Source organism: Rhizoctonia solani, chromosome 16 (assembly GCF_016906535.1).
Source record: "Rhizoctonia solani chromosome 16, complete sequence".
Lineage (NCBI taxonomy): Eukaryota > Fungi > Basidiomycota > Agaricomycetes > Cantharellales > Ceratobasidiaceae > Rhizoctonia > Rhizoctonia solani.
In genome coordinates this window covers 3586728-3605667 of record NC_057385.1, presented here as the reverse complement: position 1 = coordinate 3605667, position 18940 = coordinate 3586728, and the positions used below count along the sequence as shown (strand labels likewise).

Here is an 18940-nt window from a genome sequence, read left to right as displayed (position 1 = left end):
ACCTAACCTAACCTAACCTAACCTAACCTAACCTAACCTAACCTAACCTAACCTAACCTAACCAAATAGTGCAACCCACAAAGGAAGTCTTTAGCTATTTGAAGTAGAAGACAAGAAGTCTCAGTTAGTAAGCAGCAAAATAGCGCAACCCACAAAGGAAGTCTTTAGCTATTTGCAAGTAGAAGACAAGTCTTAGTTAGCAAGAAGCAAAATAGCGCAACCCACAGAGGAAGTCTTTAGCTATTTGCAAGTAAAGTAGTGGACACCTAGGGTCCTAGTGATGAGAAGACTCTGACAGTACTTCTTATCACTAATCAGATAGGGATCAGTGGAGATCCTTTGTTGACAGTTGTTGATAGTTGAATTTCAAATGAATCACGCAGTTGCTCTTTTTGAGGTGTAGCAACACCTGCTTGTCCCTATAGGTTGTAAGACAAGGGAAATCAAGCTGGCTTTCTAAGCAGCTTGTTCCACCCCTATATATACCTGGGCATCACTTGGGTCTATATACATATTTCAAATAGGAGCACAGCCTCTCAGAGCCGTAGCACAGCCTCAAGAAGCAGTATGAGTCAAAGAACCATGTGGCAGTGCTTGATTAGCCAATCATATGTCAAGAAATACACTGGTAAGGTGAGATCTTGGCAGAGTTGGTTCTATTTTTAGCACCTGATCATGTGAAACACTGCTTAAGTATGACTCATACTCTTGGCATGCACAGCCATAATATAAGTATGACTCATCCAATTTCCTTATATGGTAATTCTATTCCCCAATCCGGCCCGGTTTTACCTGGAGATTGAGCACAGCCATCATCATGTGATTGTGGCAGTGCAGGTAGTACTTGATGACTAAGCATTTGTCATTATGCTTGGTCATAGTTGATTTGTCATTCATGAGTTGATCATGTGACCTGGTTGCTGACTAAGCATTTGTCATCATACTTAGTCATACTTGATTTGTCATCAATGAGTTGATCATATGATCTGATTGCTGACTCATCAGAGTTCAGCTGACTAAGCTTAGTCATCCATCCATTTCATCTTCTTTCCTAATTTGGGAAGGGGATTGCCATTTTTGGTAAGTCTAGGTTGCTTAGTCTCTATTTGTCTTGAAAGTCTTCTTCAAGTTATGTCTCTTTCCTAATTAGGAAGGTGAGTTACCATAAATGGTAATCTGAAGTTGTGTTGTTGGGACAATATGTTGTGCATCATAGATGTAGAGGTATTAGTCATCCCTACATCCCCTATAGGCAATACATATACACATATATATATATATACTGGGTATAGGTAAGCAGCTTGATTTCAATGTCATAACCCATATCTGGAGGGGTTATTACCATATATATCCACTGTCAAAGAGATATAGTATATATGATGCACAGTGATATATTAATAATATAAGTTGCTGGGGGACGTTGCACTCCCCCCGCCCCCCTAGCCACGGGCCAATGTTAAGGGAGCCCGCGGGCAAGGTCTGAATAATATATTATTATAGAAGAGATTATGTCATCCCCCCCCCACCTCAAATCCGTAGTAGTTTAGTATAGTATTTGATAAAGGACTGGAGGGGGGAGGTCATGTGACCTGGACTTAGAGAATATCACTAAGTCCAGCCATGTCGACCATAAGTCTCTTATATGTGGGAACCTGGAGGTTCTGAGTGCATATGTGCGAGTATATGCGTGCTTGCGGTCATGTTGGTGTGCAACATGAGTGTGTTGGAGGCTTGACAAGGTCAGGACTCATGGAAAGAATGGAGTGGGTCATGACAGATCAGTCCTAACATATTGAGCCTTTTCTTTAAGAAAGCTGTATCTCCCTTAATACCTGATGTATTTACATAATCAAAAATAGTTGAATGTACAGAAAGATTCAGCAAATCTTACTACATGATTTATAAGTACTCATTAACTATGTTTTAATGTCAATTCCTGTTTGCTTACTGTGCCCTTCCTTACTATAGTATTCTGTTCTGTAAAAGAGAACACATCATGAGTGATGACACATGGTCTAAACCTGGTACAAGTGTGTCAGAGTCTGACTAATGAAGAATGGGATATATGCCAGAACTCTCCCTTCATCATATACATCATACAGAACAAGGGAATTGTAAAGTACAAAGGAAACAATGGAAGACATACTACAAAGGTATGGGTAACTAAGAGAACAATAGAACAATGCAACTGAGGACATATGGTAACTAAGTAACCAGAGGACAAGGCTAACAGGCTAAACAAAGGGACCATTCACATTCCATGTTGATTGCTCTGCCAGGGCAGTCCTGCATGGCCTGTGGTCATGTTGGGAACATCCCCTGGTCCATATAATTTGTAAAATTTAGATTAAAAGATAATAGAATAATAGGGTATCTGTGTTCATGCCTCTTGGGTCATGACATGTGGTTACATGCTGGCCAAAGCCCAAATTGGGGGCTGAAGGTGTGATCATGGGTTGTCTGTAGAAGATCATTAGGGCTCTATGGGTCAGTGGTTAAGCAGGTTTGGTCTCAGCTGGTTGTATTTTCCTCATTTTATAACAAGTTTTGGAAACACCAGCAGTAATGGCACCATCAGAGAGAATGCTGATGACTAATCAACCCTGAAATTGAAATTCTGATAGGAAACCAATGCATTTGCTATCGAATGGTATATATATCACGTAATTCCGACAGGTTGTGATTTCTTGGCTATTAGCTAAGCGACCCTGAAAATGAAATCCTACTAACAAACCACGTGATTCTGCATCGATCCATATACATATCATGCCAATTTGAAAACATCAATCAAATTGGTGTACTAATGGCCAAACAGAGCATGCACCTTCCATTTTTGGAAGTCGGGACTACCATAAATGGAAAGAGGGGGCTCAATTACCCCATATAGTGCAGTTTCAAGGATAGATATAGCGTGTGGGAGGAGAAAATGAGAAATGAAGTAAATTTAGTGCATTTTGGTGAAGTGGGCCAGTTTTGAAAAATGGACTAAATTTAGTCCATTTTTTGTTTGGTTGCTCTCTGTGGGCATGGCCTGTACAAACAAAAAATGGACTAAATTTAGTCCATTTTTTGTTTGGCCCTTGGTGAAAAGTTGGCCAGCGCAAACAAAGCAAGAATGGACTAAATTTAGTCCATTTTTTGTTTGTACAGGCCATGGCCAGAGAGAGCAACCAAACAAAAATGGACTAAATTTAGTCCATTTTTCAAAACTGGCCCATCTCACCAAAATGCACTAAATTTACTTCATTTCTCATTTTCTCCTCCCACACGCTATATCTATCCTTGAAACTGGACTATATGGGGTAATCAAACCCCCTCTTTCCATTTATGGTAGTCTCGACTTCCAAAAATGGAAGGTGCATGCTCTGTTTGGCCATTAGTACACCAATTTGATTGATGTTTTCAAATTGGCATGATATGTATGGATCGACGCAGAATCACGTGGTTCACTAGTAGAATTTCATTTTCAGGGTCGCTTAGCTAATAGGTCCCTGCACATAACTGCAATTTTATGTGAAATATTGAAGAGGTGAATTTTAACAAATGATTTCAAATTGCCTTGATAGGTATATGGATAAGTGCGGAATCACGTGGTTTACTAGTGAAATTTCATTTTCAGGGCAGGTTATCTAATGGGTTTGGGCGGAAAAACGCGATTTGAATTAAGGTTCTGCTCAACCCCCCCTTGAGCCAGACCCCTATAATAGGCTTATATTACTTTGATCAGAGTGTGTACCTATTATTCAGGAGAAATGGCAAGGTCAACTAGAACCAGTCAGCAACTGGTCCTTCAGGCTGCACTCATAAAATTAACAAAAACTGATTATTTTTGACCTTAACAAAATTGCACCAAAATTTCAGGGTGGGTGCGCATGGGATGAAAGACCATACTGACAAAGTTCCATGCACTTTGGACTGCAGGAAAAAGCAGAAACCTGATTTTTCTGACAAAATTCAAGGGATTTTTCATACTATAACCTCCGTGTGATGAAGATGGGGGATCCTATGTACTTATGGCTTATGTAAACAGCCTAGGATGTGTTAGGACATGTCCTAAGTCACCTTAAAACAAAGTCTTCCATGCAACCTAGTGCTTGGCGCTGCCAGAGACTGGAGACCATTCCGTAGTACACTTGTTGCTGAACCGCTGCCAAATCAGATTTTTATATTCAGTGACCCAATGAACAAGCTCCAGACTCTTGACCATGTCCGTTGTGCAAGTCAGACCAGCTCGGACAGGGGTTGGTATTACTTGGAAGCTACCCAAATTGTGGGGGGTAGGGTTGAACAGAAATAATACTGAGTCAACGGTCAAGTTGGCTATGTGGACAATATTTGTGTTGGGTAGTTTGACTGTGCACTCCAAGCTATTAAGGAGATAGTTTGGTGACATGATTTGCCCCTCCAATAAATTATCACATTACCAAAAGCAGAATCCATCCTTCATTCCGAGCTCTGTACACCAGGCATGAGTTGCCAGACGATCCAGCGGCTGACGGAAGTCGGATTCGCTATGGATGTTCCTATGACATACATAAGTGAACAACACTTCATGACGGTCCTGAACGTATAAGATGTGTTGAAGCGCGTGAACCAAGTCTTTCAAAGTAGACTCATCCTGTGGCTTGCTGCTCTTAGCTGGGCGTGTTACGTTCAAGACACCAAGTTTTCCAGGGTAGATCGACTCAAAGGTTTGATAGTAGTGACTATTCTGACATTTAGGTTTAATAGCGGGAAAAGCGCAACAGCAGAGAGCATTCACTGGGTCAAAGATCCAAGCGGGGAGCCGCAGGCTTTTGTCGACCATATCTCCGATCGGCTTTGGCAGTGTCCGACAAATATTCGGATCAGCTCGAACCTCATCAAGCCATGTGTTGAACCTTTCTGGTGTCTTACATACAGAAGACGCAGTGGTGAAAACGGTGAGGGTCGTTTTTGTCGACATGAAGTGAATAAAAATTCGTCTCCATCATGTGACTTACTCGATTCCCCTACAAGGCCCCGAAAATCTTGCAAACGCTCGGAGATGCTTGTGGAGTGTTTTCAAGTGCTCGCCAACCAATCCGGGTCCGTTGGGTCCTAAAGAGGACGTTCCCAAAACTTGAACACTCCAGAGTGTTCCAGGGTTTTTGGAGCCCCGTAGAGTCCACCCTCACATCTACCCTCAATGCTCCTACGGCGATAGTGCCCAAACCCCCATTCACTGTCTTCGTAACTGCTCAATAATGAACGAATTTATAGAGACCCTCACCAAAGTTACACCACATTATTGCAACAAACACAAATAGGCCGTACGTGTGAAAGAGCTTAAGATCACTGTCAATAAGTTTATGAGGGATACTAACTACTGGGTTATGTCGTGGCCGTTTGTTCCCTACGTCATGAGGCTCATAGATGATCAATAATCCCTCCTTGAATGTCTTGTTGTACATACTAAACCGCTCAATAGAAAAGTTACATTCAACATTTAAGTGCTTCGCAAACACTGGCATATATCTAGTGGCGTATGGGTTCTAATATTACTATAACTGCCCGTCGTCACAGGTTGACTCAGGCTTATTGTCTTTTCCCGAAAGTGGGTCTGGGTACCACGCCAACTCTACTCAGAACATTTTCAATGCAAATTTGCAACGCTTACTATAGCTTTCAACTTCCCACTCGGTATGCATGTCATGTTTATATGGAAAAAGATCATTCAAATTAAATATATTATGTATGTAAAAAATATAGCACCAAAATCTATCTGGGTGTCTATAACTCTTTCCTCTCCGTGGTCGTGGTGGTCGTAACCTCGACCGCGACCCCCCCCCCCCTAGCCTCTCTACACCATCTTGGTCTTTCTCTTCAAGTGAATCGTACTCGGCGCCAGCGGAGCCGGTGGTCACTGGTGATGGCGTGGTGAAGGTGGGGTCGTTGTCGGAGCCGCCAGGGTTGGATCTGTATGGCCCCGGGAGATCATAGGAAGCCTGAGACTCGGGTAGGTCGTAAGCAGATGGAGGAACGAGAACATCGAGGTCTGAGAGTTCGAACGGTGGGGGATCCGCTTCGTCTGGTACGCGCACGACAGACTGCCCTCCCATGTCAATAGACTTTTGGGAGTCAGGTTCCTGATTCGAGTCAACTCGTGCACGAACCTTCTCGATCACAGCCTTGGAATCTGACAAGCGTCTTCGGTAGAACAACAAATATGCGTTAGCATTCTAGGCTGAGCGTAAGAACACTTTGATCCAATTGGGGGTGAGGGACTTACGACCGAGTCTTCAGTGCTCGACTTGCTGACATAACTGTCGTCAAAGTGGTACCATTCGCCATCGGACAGGTTCTTCGCATATGCCCGATAGTGACCTCCACCAAGACCGCCCATATGTTCATCAACCGCAAACAAGTCATACACGCATTCATCCGATTGACCGCTCTCTCCAACTCGTGAACTCAGATCAAGTCCAGAGATCGGGAACTCAACGAGAGCATCGATCTTGTCTCGCATGGCTCGGGCATTGGAGAAACGTTTGAGGTGGACGACAAGTATATCGGGTACGGACCAGAGCTCGAATCTTTTGGTTGCTTGCTGATGCCTTTTGCACCTAGGACAATACCAGAGGTCTTCCTCGCCAAGTTGCTCTTCCTTCGTGAATTCGTCGAGACAATCTTCGAGATCAATAGAACACCTGCCGGAACGAGATTTGATTTGTGCATCCCGCACCGCCTGGACCTCTGGATGTACAAACTCCTCCCACTCGTCGAAAAGCGAAGACTCGGAGCCAAAGAAATGTGTCTGCGTTGGCGATGACCACTGGCATACAAGAGCGTCGGTGGGCTTGACCAGCGGCGTGGGTTGGGACAGCTTCTCGACAATTACTGCGCTGCCGTCCTCGCTCTCGGGGTCAGATAGAGTTGGGTCCGGTTTTGCCGCCTGCTCACGCGTATTCCAGTCAACCCATCGAACGGAAGAAGCATTCATATTGAACCCTGTTTCGATCCCAGTCGCTGTTACCGAGTTAAATAGTCGTAGCTCGAATAATTCGGTTTGCGGATTGATCACCTCGAAGTCCTCTTCCCCTTGCGGGTCAGCAAGAGACGCGAGTTTTCCGTCATCCTGAGCGTGTTCCGTAGACACTTCCTCCTTGGCCACGATTTCCTGGGCAGGTTTCATCTCCACATCTCGAACTACCTCGACCTTCATCTTGTCGGCTTCTGGCCTGATCTCCGTCACAGCTTCGTCCGCCTCGTCCGCCTTGGGAGGTATTTGTTCAACCAACTCCCCTTCGCCATCTTCGTCCTTGCTAAGTGGCAACCTAGAGCCACGATGCCTCCACAAATTACTCTTGTTCTTTGTCCATCTTTCGCATCGCTCAACCACAGCTCGGTAGATCTCCTCGCGCGAACTGGCTTTGGCCGGGTGAGTAACACAAAGAACGGTACGCCAAACGCTGTACTGCGTTGAGCCTTGGAGATGTGGTATCCAGGTAGCAGGAATGGGGCGTTTGGGTCGGTTTTGGGAGGTGGTTTTAGTTTAGCGCTAAATGTAAACGAGGACGTTTGAGGAGGAGGTTTGGCGATAGATTTGACGGGAACGGGAAGTTTGTATACGACTAGGGTATCTTTCTCGGCGAGTTCGGTCAAATTCATAGTCATCGTAAAACTTGTAGAACTTATGCAACCGTACTTTCGCCGCAAGGAGCTACGAACGAGTGAGCAAAACGAAACCAATCAGTAATTATGCCAAGCCAAAAGTTTATTGAATAAGAAAAGTGCTCAATTGAATAAACATAAACCGAGTTTGCGAGTAAATGATAGTAACAGGTTGAAATGGTCGAGTAGGCAGACGGTGCCGCCAGGGTGGCGTGCGTGGCCCAGCATACGCGAAATCATACGCTAGATGCGTGAATCTTTGATTAGATAACACGCAGGAGATAGAGCCCTACTCCGGAAGTGATAGAATGTAGTGATAAAAAGGGTCGATTTGAGGCATATAGCGTACGGATGGCCAATGCAGAAAGGAAAGGCGGTATACGAGTCAGAGAGGCGCTTGGAAAGCGAGGTGTGATAGGGCAGCTTTGAGGGCGGGTGTGGAATTCGTAACAGTACCATTGGATGAATGCACAAAGAAACGAATCTGAGTCGGGAAGGAAGTGTCCACGGCACAGATTGAAGCGGAAGAAAAACGCAACTTGGGCGGGAGAAAGACCAGGAGTGCTCACATTTTCCGCTTTGACTCTGAACCATTTGGCGAACAGCTTCTTCAGATATCCATAACTCGAGCCCCTCGGAACCTCAATTTCGACGGCCAGCGTACGTTTTCTCGTATCCCAAGGAACCCAGTGAATGATGTGCCGCCATGTTTTCGTCACAGGCAGAGGAAGTGTAAGATACATAAAGGGATCGAATGTGATTGAGATCTGTACGAGGAATGCAACGAGTACTTTCAACCGAGACATGCACGAGTCGTTGTCCGGCCTGATGCAAGAACAAACCACGCGAGGTAAAAGGGTTAAACTCACTTTGCTACATTTGGAGCATACAAGCGTGCTCTTGTACATACCCTGAAAGAGATCAACGATTATGCTATCGTTTCGCTTCTTGTGCCCTTCCCAGGTCTCCTTTGCAACCGCCTTTTGGTCACCACCTTCCTCTGGCTATTCGGGTTTCTCGACGTATGGGTTCTTGAGCACTCGATTCAAGTCTGCAATCCGTCCAACAAGAACCCGAGAAACTGTCGGGTATCATGCTGTTGATAGCCTGAAAACGCAGGAGCGAATTTTCCCAAGGTATGTTTGAACTCTCTTGGCGCATACGAGTTTGTGGAGTTGCCCCACCTATAGCTCTTTGTCGCAGGCTCGGCGGATGAGTTGGGGGATGGATATAGGTGGTGGATAAGGGCGCCAAAGACGTTAGTGATCTGACCCTGCATGCCGAGAGGGTTATCGTAGTTCAGCCCTTGTTTATGAAGACCGGAAAGGAAGTATTCCTCGAGTTCGGGAATATGGGTCAGGCACTGGAGCGTGGAATTCATAAAACAAGTATTGCCGCTAGAATGAACAAAAAGTACAAAGAGAAAGGAAGTCGGCATCATGCCGGTTTTTGAAACGGGAGAGTGAAATTGCCAAGAGTAATGCTGAGCAATAATCTCGCAAAAACGCATATTAAACAACGGATTGGAGAATGGATAAATGGATGAAATAAAGCTCGTACCGTATGAGGACGAATAGAATGAAAATATGAGATGGGATATCCATCGTATATCAGGGGCAATGCGAACGTATGGGAACTTAAATTAGGGTGGAGACTCGAAACAATCGGATAAACAACCCGGTACTCACAGATTTTGTAAACCCGTGGTCCCTCGCCGTACCGCTGGGGCCGGGCTTTGCCTCTAAACGTGCTCGTTAGCGTAATGTTCAGAGTCGACATGGCGCTCGGGTGGTGACCGCCTTGCTCTTGTTCGCATCATGAGATGCTTGAAGTTTGCTAAAATATTCTGAACCTTTGCAAAAGAGTGGACCAGGTTCAGGTGCATCGTCAGGGGCTATCTCATCATTAGAAGTAGGATCGGAGAGGGTAGCAACACTCTCGGCTTCAAGAGTCCAGACTCCGGGTTGGCACTGGGTTTCAACGGCGAGGACGTCTGAGATCTTGATAAAGTCGGAGATGCGAATCTTTGAGTCTGAGGGTATAAGGAGTAGGGACCCTCGGACGATATCAGTGGGACGAATACCGTTGTGCTGGTGAGTACATTAATTAAGGTGCGTTTAACCACTGACCCTGAGTCAAGAACGTTGCTTGTGTTGGCTCAGAAACTCTAGGTGGGTGAGGGAGAATGAATTGCCCGAGCTGTGACCGAATAACTGCCACCCTGCTTGCGAACAATTGTAAGAGACAGTGGTGCTGGGCTGCAACAATTTCTCAGCTGCCAAGCAGGCGTGAAGTTGATCAGTGGCTGTGCTTTTCATTCACTGCAAAGAGGGACCCCGCGGACAGGGCCGTGGGCGTCTGTTTGTGCTTGTATGGGCTAAGCGAACAGACACAGACAGAGGATGTCCGTCTCACCCAGACCAACACTGACGGAATCTGAGTGTGCATGGTGTGACCATCTGGACAGCCGCCGAAGGTTGTGATCCGCATCAATCTCCGTGACACGGACAGGCGCGTACTTACGCATCATACTTGGGTTTGCTCTGTGCATACATGGCCGTATATACATGTCCGCACTTGTCCGTGCGAGAAATACCAACGCTGACCCTGCCCTACGACGTCTATCGTATGTGTTCTGTTTTCTGTAAATATTGATATTTATCACAGTTTTGATCAAATAACCGTCGGATATATAAATCACACAAAATCACGAGATCGGAGCGAAATGCGAAATGGCCCATTGGTTGGGATATATAACTACTATGGTATGATACAATTACATCGCTTAGGGCGTAAATCATAGCAGCAACGATTCATAAGACAGGAAAGACGGGTCACCAGGTGCCAAACGATCGACGATGATCGGAGTTGAAGCGTAAGCGACAGCTGGCTGGAGCGAAAGCATGAGTTCAATCGATCACGGCCGCAGAGAATAATTAAACTCACTAAGGCCGAGTTATAGGTGAAGTTAGCTATCCTGCTTCGAAAGAAAATGTGTTAGGAGGTGGAGTTATCGAGCAAGACAGCCAACTTACCTTGCAGTGGTGGTAGTCGTGACGAGGGGGCATCCCAAGCCCCGCGGGCATTAAATATAACGATCCGCATCCGAGCTCGCGATCCGACGATCACATGGGTGTGGAATAATGACAAGGTAGTGGGGGGATATCCGCGTTAGATTACAGTGAGACAAACAATACCCGGATGATCGAGGACGGTGCGCGGTGCATATAAGGCAATTTGGACGCTGGTAGACACGTATTGACCCCCTCACCCCCTTGTGACTTCACCTATCCGCACCTGTTGTACCTCTATGTCTGAGCACGGCTTGAACGATGGCGGCAGCAACAACCAAGCCTCCAACCAAGCGCTTGCCGTAGCTATTGCAGCCCAGATTATGCAACCTATAGCGGTTCAATTCCAAGCCCAGGAAGCGCGTTTCGAAGCCCTTCAAAGCGACCTGCATACGATGATGGCTGGGGGAGCTCCTCAACCAGTTCCGCCGCCAGCTGCCCCATCGAATGGGCCTCGTTCGCGCCGGAGAGCCAGCGACACAACAAACCCTCGCCCAGATAAGACCTCAGAGAATCATATGAGAGTGAGTACTGAGTATAAACTTTGAATAAACCTAATACGCGATTGCTCACCTAGAAAATCTCTACCAAAATCATCCTTCGGGCTTGCGGTATGGAACAGCTGAAGGATGCACGACTTGGGCTCACTCCGGAGCAACTTCAAGAGCGGATGCGTACTAACCCACCTGTACCCTGGGATCCCGACTGGCTCAAATCAATCGACGACGCAGCAAACAAGTTCTGGCGTGATAAAATGATTCTTGCAGTGTTAACAGATGACAAGGTGAGCCATATTGCTACACGTACCATTGTGGTCTTGTTTGCTCAAAAGGTCCGTCAGGCGATTGGTTTAGTCGACAAGGGGAATATCAAGCGACAGTTCTGGACAGAGGACTGTCTAGTCAAGTACATTCTGAAACCAATGTGGAGCGCAGCAAGGAGGGAGGCTAAGAAGCTTGTGGATGCCGACGCTGCAGCCCGAGGCAGAGCTAACCATTCAAAGACCAATCGAGATGGACGTAACAAGCGGGTAAGTAGCAGCTTTTCTCTCTGAGAAAGATCGGATGAGCTCACTTTTGGATAGCTGTGCAAAGCACGAGCCAAGTTGGCTACTGGAAACGACACGGTCCCAAGGTTGGAGTACAAGATTGATGGCAAGATGCGTCACATCCCACCTGAGCTGATGGTTGAGGAAGTTATGTCCGACGTAGTTGATGACCAGTACGATTCGGACAATATACCTACCGAGGTTACTCACCACAAGTACCGTCAGGGCCGTCCCAAGTTTGCTTATGAAGGTTGTCCTCCATTCTTTTGCCGTCAAGAGGTATGTCTTATGCGCTGCATACATCTGGTTTTAGTATATACTAAACATTCTGTTAGCCTTGGAATGGTATTTTTGAGTCAATGGATAATATTACTTGCCAGAAGAAGAATGGGTATGGGATTGAAGCGCGCTATTATGCTGGTAAGATAACCCGCGGTCAGCATAACAATGTGGACCCCGAGATGGCTCCCAAGATCCCAACTTCAAAGCTCTACCGTTGCCACCTATCTAAAGAGTGGTTTGATTGACTTTCCGAAGCCCAGCGCAGGGTGCTCAAACCAAGTCCGGCGGGATGGGAGGTTGATGAGGAGCGGGTTGCAGTTGGAACATTGCAGCAATAGGGGCAGTGTATAAGATTATTTTATAGCTCTAAACTTGTAAATATAAGCAAACGGACTCGGGTTATTGACTGCTATCACTCCTGTCACAAACAGTTAAGCCAATAGATATACTCAAGTTGGTTAACTCACTTGGTCCAGCCCAATTGCCACCCAAACAGGGCAATTGTCAATATTCACAGTCATCCAAGCACAATGACACTGAATATTGCTAACAGGAATAATTGCTTCCCAGTCTAGGTATTGGTCTGGGACATATATTTCTACATCGGCATCTGTGCTAGTTGCACAGTAAGTTCAACAAATTAAAGACGCCATGAGCAATATACGTACAAGTCCACAGTCCATAGCCAAACGGCTTGCGAAGCAAAGATTGGTGAAGCCTTGTACCATTGTACAAGTACAAAGGTGTTTGAAACACTAGAAGTTGAAGAAATAGCTTGCTTATGTTCCCAAATGTCGATAATTTTGCCTACTTGCTCCGCAAGTTGACCATTTTCCATCACAACTGCCTTGATAATTGAGTTGCAAAAAGAGGACATACTGAAAATACGACCTCTGTGCTTCACCTCTCAAAGAGGATTTACCTCTAGTTCAAGAACAGGCGCGTTTCCATGCTTGTATGCTGCTTGTTGAATTGGGATATCAGGTTGAGCTTGCACAAAAGCACTGTAAAATGCGTTGATTTGTGCAAGTTTGAGCAAAACAGAGGCGCGGCAAGCAACAGAAGTTTCAATGTTGTCTACTAGAACATGTCAGCACTTGTTGATTAATATTTTGACAACATACCATGTGAGTCTAGCTCTTTGGTCTTGACAGTTCCTTGAGCCTGTTTGTGGTCAAGGTGGAGCATATATGCAGCCCAATCCGCTAATGAATCCTTGCTGTTGTTGGTGTTGTACTCCACTGTAAGGTGGGTACATGCTAGTGGGTTGGGCGCTTGGGGCCATACTACTACAGGACACTGCTTATCTAATCTATACTAAGGCTATACTAATGGTGCGTAAGGCACTCTACAAACTTCTACTGCTGATGGAGGGGGCTTAGCCTGGGAGGTGTGGTGAGTGAGCTGAGGGGGGTTAACTGCTGAACTACTGAGGGCCGGCTACTTAGCTGGCTGGGGGTTGTCCTCCTCAATGGAATGAGACAAGGTAAAATCAACTTGGGGTGTCCAAGCAATTTTCCTGCTGTATTTATAGAAGAGAGCACACTATCTACATGGTCTGTGCTTGTGAGAAAGGAAGTACATGTATGAAATGAGAAGCGTGCTGCGGGCTGCGCAGAAGCGTGGATTTCTCCTAAGCGCCCTTGGCACGGCATCTCAGCGCAGCATCTTGGCATTGTAAGCGCTGAGATCACGTGATTGAAAAACAAAAGATATAGAGTCCGTAAAAAATAGTAAAAATAATAGAAAATTCAGGCAATTCTAATGGTATAGGTAAGGAGGTTGTAACATTGCCCCCCCTTAAAGGCTCTTGGCGGCGTCACAAGCCTTTCTGAGTCTTGCTTGGTTAAATTGCTTGATCTCTTCTTGGCTATTTTCCAACAGTTCCTTGGGTTCCCAGGAGTTGTCTTCCAGGCCGTATCCCTTCCATTTTACCAAGTAGAACCATTTTCCCTGTTGTTGTTTGGAGTTGATGATCTGTTCAACCTTGTATTCTTCCTCCCCTTCTATTGTTTCAGGTGGGGGGCATTCTGGGAATGGCTGTCTTGGGGATTCATGTGCCTTGGATAATAACCCTACGTAGAACACATTGTGGATTCTCAGAGATTCCAGTAGGTCAAGGCGGTACGTGTGGCTGGAGATTTTTTCTGTGATTTTGAACGGTCCTAGTTGTTTGGGGTCCAACTTGTTAGAGTTTGTTCTGAGCTCTACGTTCTTCCCATCCAACCAAACCTTCTTGCCTACAGAGTATTCTGGTATTATCCCTTTTGCTCCTGCCATGCGTTCCTTTGTCATCCTTAGTGCTGACTCCGCTTCTTGCCATTCTTGTGCCAGGGTATCAGCTACTTGGTCTGCTTCCAGGACATTTGCTGGGACATTGGATGGATTCATTACCGGGTTCCTTCCATAGACCAATTCAAAAGGAGTCTTTCCTGTGGCGGCATGTCTGGCGTTATTGTAAGCATATTCTGCTAATGGTAGCCATGTAGCCCAGTCTGAGTGATCCGCGGCAACGTAAGACCTGAGGTAGAACTCAATGAATTGGTTCACCCTTTCTGTTTGTCCGTCTGATTCAGGGTGGTATGCCAATGAGAAGGAGGGTTTGATCCCAAGGCGTTGGTACAGTGCCCTTAGAAATTTTCCCATGAATGTTGTACCTCAATCCAAAACCGTTTTGACCGGTAATCCATGAAGTTTCCAGACGTGGCTGATAAAGAGGTCTGCCAAGCCCTTGGCTGAGACTTTCTTTGCTGTAGGGATGAAATGTCCAAACTTGGAGAAGGAGTCAATGACTACTAAAACTGCGTTGTACCCATTTGACTTTGGGAATCCTGTGATAAAGTCATACAAGATGGTGTGGAAGGGAAATGGTGGGACTTCTAGGGGTTTCAGTGCAATTGCCGGCGCATGGGCTCTTCAATTGGCTTGGTGTTGTACACCACTGTAAGGTGGGTACACGCTGATGAGAGCAGGCGCTTAAGGCCGTACTAATACAAGCAACTTATGTAATCTATCTCAATAGGCTATACTACTACCGCTTAAGGCGGTCCTCAACTAATCACTGATGACAAGGGGGCCTTAGGCCTGGGAGGTGTGGTGAGTGAAGTAAGGGGTGAGCACTTCTGATACTACTGGGGGCCGGCTACTTAGCTGGCTGGGTACCTTCTCTAATGAATAAGAGACAAGGTAAAATCAACTTGGGGTTTCCAAGCAATTTTCCTGTTGTATATATAAGCAAAGCATACTATCTACATGGTCTGTGCGCGTGAGAGAAAGAAGTATAAGTGACAAATGGGAAGCGTGCTGCGGGCTGCGCAGAAGCGTGGATTTCTCCTAAGCGCCCTTGGCACAGCATCTCGGCGCAGCATCTCGGCATGGTAAGCGCTGAGATCACGTGACTGAAAAAACAAAGATATTGAGTCCGTAAAAAATAGTAAAAATATTAGAAAAAAGAGGAGATTCCAATGGTATAGTTTAGGAGTTTATAACATTGCCCCCCCTTAAAGGCTCTTGGCAGTGTCACAAGCCTTTCTGAGTCTGGCTTGGTTAAAGCATTTGATTTCTTCTTGGCTGTGTTCCAACAGTTCCTCCGGTTCCCAGGAGTTGTCTTCTGGACCATAACCCTTCCATTTTATCAGGTAGAACCATTTTCCCCGTTGTCTCCTGGAGTCAATGATTTGTTCAACCTCATACTCTTCTTCTCCTTCTATTGTTTCAGGAGGAGGTCTGTCTGGAAGAGGTTGACTAGGCGATTCATGGACTTTAGATAATAGCCCCACATAGAAGACATTGTGGATTTTGAGGGTTTCCGGTAGATTCAGGCGATACGCATGACTGGAGATTTTTTTGGTGATTTCAAAGGGTCCTAGTTGCTTGGGGTCTAGCTTGTTGGAGTTGGAACAAATCTCCACATTTTTTGCGTCTAGCCACACTTTTTCTCCAATGGAGTACTCCAGGATTGTACCCTTGTTTCCTGCCATTTTTTCCTTTGTCATTTGTAGGGCTGATTTGGCCTCTTTCCATTCCTGTGCCAAGGTATCCGCCACGTTGTCTGCCTCTGGTACGTTTGCTGGTACGTTAGATGGGTTCATGACCGGATTTCTTCTGTATACCAGTTCAAATGGTGTCTTCCCAGTAGCGGAGTGTTTTGCGTTGTTATATGCATACTCCGCTAGTGGCAACCAGGAGGCCCAGTCCAAGTGATCTGCTGCTACATAGGACCTTAGGTAGAACTCAATGAACTGATTAACTCTTTCCGTTTGTCCATCTGACTCAGGGTGGTAAGCTGATGAGAACAAGGGTTTGATTCCGAGTTGTTGGTATAGGGCCCTGAGAAACTTCCCTGTGAATGTGGTTCCCCTGTCCAATATTGTTCTGACCGGTAGTCCGTGGAGTTTCCATATGTGAGAGACAAATAGCTCTGCTAACCCCTTGGACAAGACCTTCTTGGTGGTTGGGATGAAGTGTCCAAATTTGGAAAAGGAGTCTATTACCACCAGAATTGCGTCAAATCCTTGGGATTTAGGGAAACCCGTGATGAAGTTGTAGGAGATGGTGTGAAAAGGAAAAGGAGGGACTTCTAGGGGTTTCAGGGAAATTGCTGGTGCGTGCGCCTGTCTGTTGACTTGACATGTGGGACAGCATTCAACCCATTCTTTGGCTGAGGATTTCATTCCCGGCCACCAATAAGTCCGGCTGATCAGTTCCAGTGTCCTCTGTTGTCCTGGATGCCCCGCCATTGGGGAGTCATGAAATTCTCTTAATAGTTGTTCTTTGAGAGTTTCTGAGTCCGGAACTACCAGTTTCCCGCAGTACCACAAGAGGTCTTCCTCCCAGTCATAATCCCTATAGGCCTTTCTGATGGAGGGAGGTGCATTGTCCGCATCTTCCGTTAGGAATCGGATGATTGGTTCTAAGGACGGGTCTTCTCTGAGCTTGGAACAGATTTCTGTGACAATTTCAGACTCTGTTTCTGATGTGTTGGCAAACATTTCTGATGGTAGCATCACTTTGGGTTCCGTGGGGAGGTCTGTGTAGTCTGCTCTCCTGGACAAGGCGTCTGGCTTCCCTGACTGCTTTCCTGGGCAATAATGAATTTCAAAGTTGAAATCACTCAGGAAGATGCGCCATCTGGCGTGTCGCCGGTTGAAAGTCCTTGCCTGCATCCAGTACTCTAGGTTTTGGTGATCTGTGAACACTTGGACTGGTTTGTCCGTTGCTTCCAAGAAGATACGCCATTCTTCCAGGGCTTTGATGATGGCCAGGAGTTCTTTGTTGTGGGTATTGTAATTGGCCTCTGCTCCTGAGAAAGATTTGGACATATAGGCAATGGGATGTAGGCGGTTGTCTTCCCCTCGTTGACTAAGGATTGCTCCCATTGCTACCCCTGATGCATCTGTTTCTAGGTAGTAGGGTAGCGCGGGGTTCGAGTGGATTAATACCGGTGCCTTGGTGACCAATGTTTTCAGCTCCTGGAAGGCCTGTTCTTCTGGTTCATTCCATGACCAAGGAGTTTCTTTCTTAGTCAGATTGTGAAGGGGGCGTGCAACGGTGCTAAAGTTGGGGATAAAACGTCTGAGGTAATTAACAAATCCTAGGAAGGCTTGGACCTGCTTGATTGTTTTGGGGGTAGGCCATGAAGTAACCGCCTCAACTTTCTTCTGATCCATGGAGAAGCCTGCCAGGGATATGACAATTCCTAGGTAGTCCACTGTGGTAACGTGGAAGTGGCACTTTGACAACTTGCAGAATAGCTGGTTTTTCATCAGCCGTGATAAGACCTCCCTAACGTGGACGGGATGCTCCGCAGGGTCTTCTGAGAAGATGAGTATGTTGTCTAGATAAATTACCACTGTGACGTCAATGAGGTCCCTGAACAGATCATTCATGAAATGTTGGAAAGCGGCTGGGGCATTAGTGAGACCAAAGGGCATAACTAGGTATTCAAATAACCCGTATTTGGTTCTAAAAGCCGTTTTCCATTCATTGCCTTCCTTGATCTGTATGTTGTTGTATCCCCAACGTAAGTCCAGTTTGGTGAACAATTTTGCCCGCCGGAGTTTTGCCATTAAATCATCCTGCCTAGGAAGTGGGTAGACATTTTTATGTGTGACGTCATTTAACTTCCTATAATCAACTACCAATTGAAGGGAACCATCCGCTTTTTTAACAAACATGACTGGGGCACCCGCTGAGGAGGTGCTTGGGCGGATCTTGCCCATTGCTAATTCCTTGTCAATGTGTTGCTTGAGCGCCTTAGATTCTGCATCAGTCATGCCGTAGATAGGCCCAGGGGATAGTTTGGCATCAGGAACTAGGTCAATGGCAATATTGTATTCCCTGTGCGGGGGAAGAACTTTGAATTCTTCTTCACCAAAGACCTTAGCAAATTCCTGGTACTGGGACGGGAGATTTGCCAAAGGATCCAGGTCAGCTTCTTCCTCTGATGCAATTTGGATCTGGTTGGGGAAGGTGACGGTGCCTAGGGACCAATCAATGAGGGGTGACTCCTGAGTGAGCCATGTCATACCAAGTATGGCTGGTGTGTTCCCAATGGGACAGACTAGGAAAGGAATAGTGTGTGGATGGCCATTGGCCGAGACCGCAAGTTGAACCTGGTGCCAAATGCAACCAGTCTGGGAAATTGTACCATCTAACATTCTCACAACTTGTGGTTTTTTGAGTTGGGTTTTTGGGATTTTGAATTTTTCTACTATAGCAGGGGAGATGAAGTTGGAGGTGGCGCCGGAATCTATGAGGGTTTTGATGGGTTCTGCCGAGGAATTTTGGATATGTAGATTGATAAAAAGTAGTGGTTTTTTATTTGAATCCAGACCAACAGATACAAATTCTATACAGTTATCTACATTGTCCATTTTGGGGGTTGGGGGCTTGGCAGCAGTCCTTG

The 18940-nt window shown here is 46.0% G+C and overlaps 6 protein-coding genes across 6 annotated transcripts; 1 reads left to right on the top strand and 5 right to left on the bottom strand.

The window, feature by feature from the left end:
* Positions 1-4420: 4420 nt before the first annotated feature.
* On the bottom strand, positions 4421-4945 carry RhiXN_02413 (uncharacterized protein; the record flags this gene model as incomplete). The annotated part of the gene is made up of 2 exons (XM_043322232.1): positions 4421-4711; positions 4763-4945. The coding sequence occupies 2 exons, from the start codon at positions 4943-4945 to the stop codon at positions 4421-4423; spliced, it is 474 nt and encodes a 157-aa protein (XP_043188055.1).
* A 577-nt stretch (positions 4946-5522) lies between these two features.
* RhiXN_02412 (ubiquitin carboxyl-terminal hydrolase) lies at positions 5523-10187 on the bottom strand (the record flags this gene model as incomplete). Its single annotated transcript, XM_043322231.1, has 11 exons — positions 5523-5599; positions 5759-6200; positions 6251-7295; positions 7358-7681; positions 7776-7875; positions 7982-8457; positions 8706-9029; positions 9321-9373; positions 9429-9722; positions 9955-10009; positions 10156-10187. 11 exons carry the CDS (start codon positions 10185-10187, stop codon positions 5523-5525), a joined length of 3222 nt encoding a protein of 1073 aa, XP_043188054.1.
* Positions 10188-10942: 755 nt separating this feature from the next.
* Positions 10943-12278, top strand: RhiXN_02411 (uncharacterized protein; the record flags this gene model as incomplete). Its single annotated transcript, XM_043322230.1, has 5 exons — positions 10943-11227; positions 11281-11487; positions 11545-11733; positions 11788-12030; positions 12087-12278. 5 exons carry the CDS (start codon positions 10943-10945, stop codon positions 12276-12278), a joined length of 1116 nt encoding a protein of 371 aa, XP_043188053.1.
* A 167-nt stretch (positions 12279-12445) lies between these two features.
* RhiXN_02410 (Transposase family Tnp2 protein) lies at positions 12446-13221 on the bottom strand (the record flags this gene model as incomplete). The annotated part of the gene is made up of 5 exons (XM_043322229.1): positions 12446-12451; positions 12501-12648; positions 12702-12880; positions 12956-13110; positions 13158-13221. 5 exons carry the CDS (start codon positions 13219-13221, stop codon positions 12446-12448), a joined length of 552 nt encoding a protein of 183 aa, XP_043188052.1.
* A 612-nt stretch (positions 13222-13833) lies between these two features.
* RhiXN_02409 (Retrotransposable element Tf2 protein) lies at positions 13834-14679 on the bottom strand (the record flags this gene model as incomplete). Its single annotated transcript, XM_043322228.1, has 1 exon — positions 13834-14679. One exon carries the CDS (start codon positions 14677-14679, stop codon positions 13834-13836), a length of 846 nt encoding a protein of 281 aa, XP_043188051.1.
* An 854-nt stretch (positions 14680-15533) lies between these two features.
* On the bottom strand, positions 15534-18908 carry RhiXN_02408 (Reverse transcriptase (RNA-dependent DNA polymerase); the record flags this gene model as incomplete). Its single annotated transcript, XM_043322227.1, has 1 exon — positions 15534-18908. One exon carries the CDS (start codon positions 18906-18908, stop codon positions 15534-15536), a length of 3375 nt encoding a protein of 1124 aa, XP_043188050.1.
* Between the last annotated feature and the right edge of the window lie 32 nt (positions 18909-18940).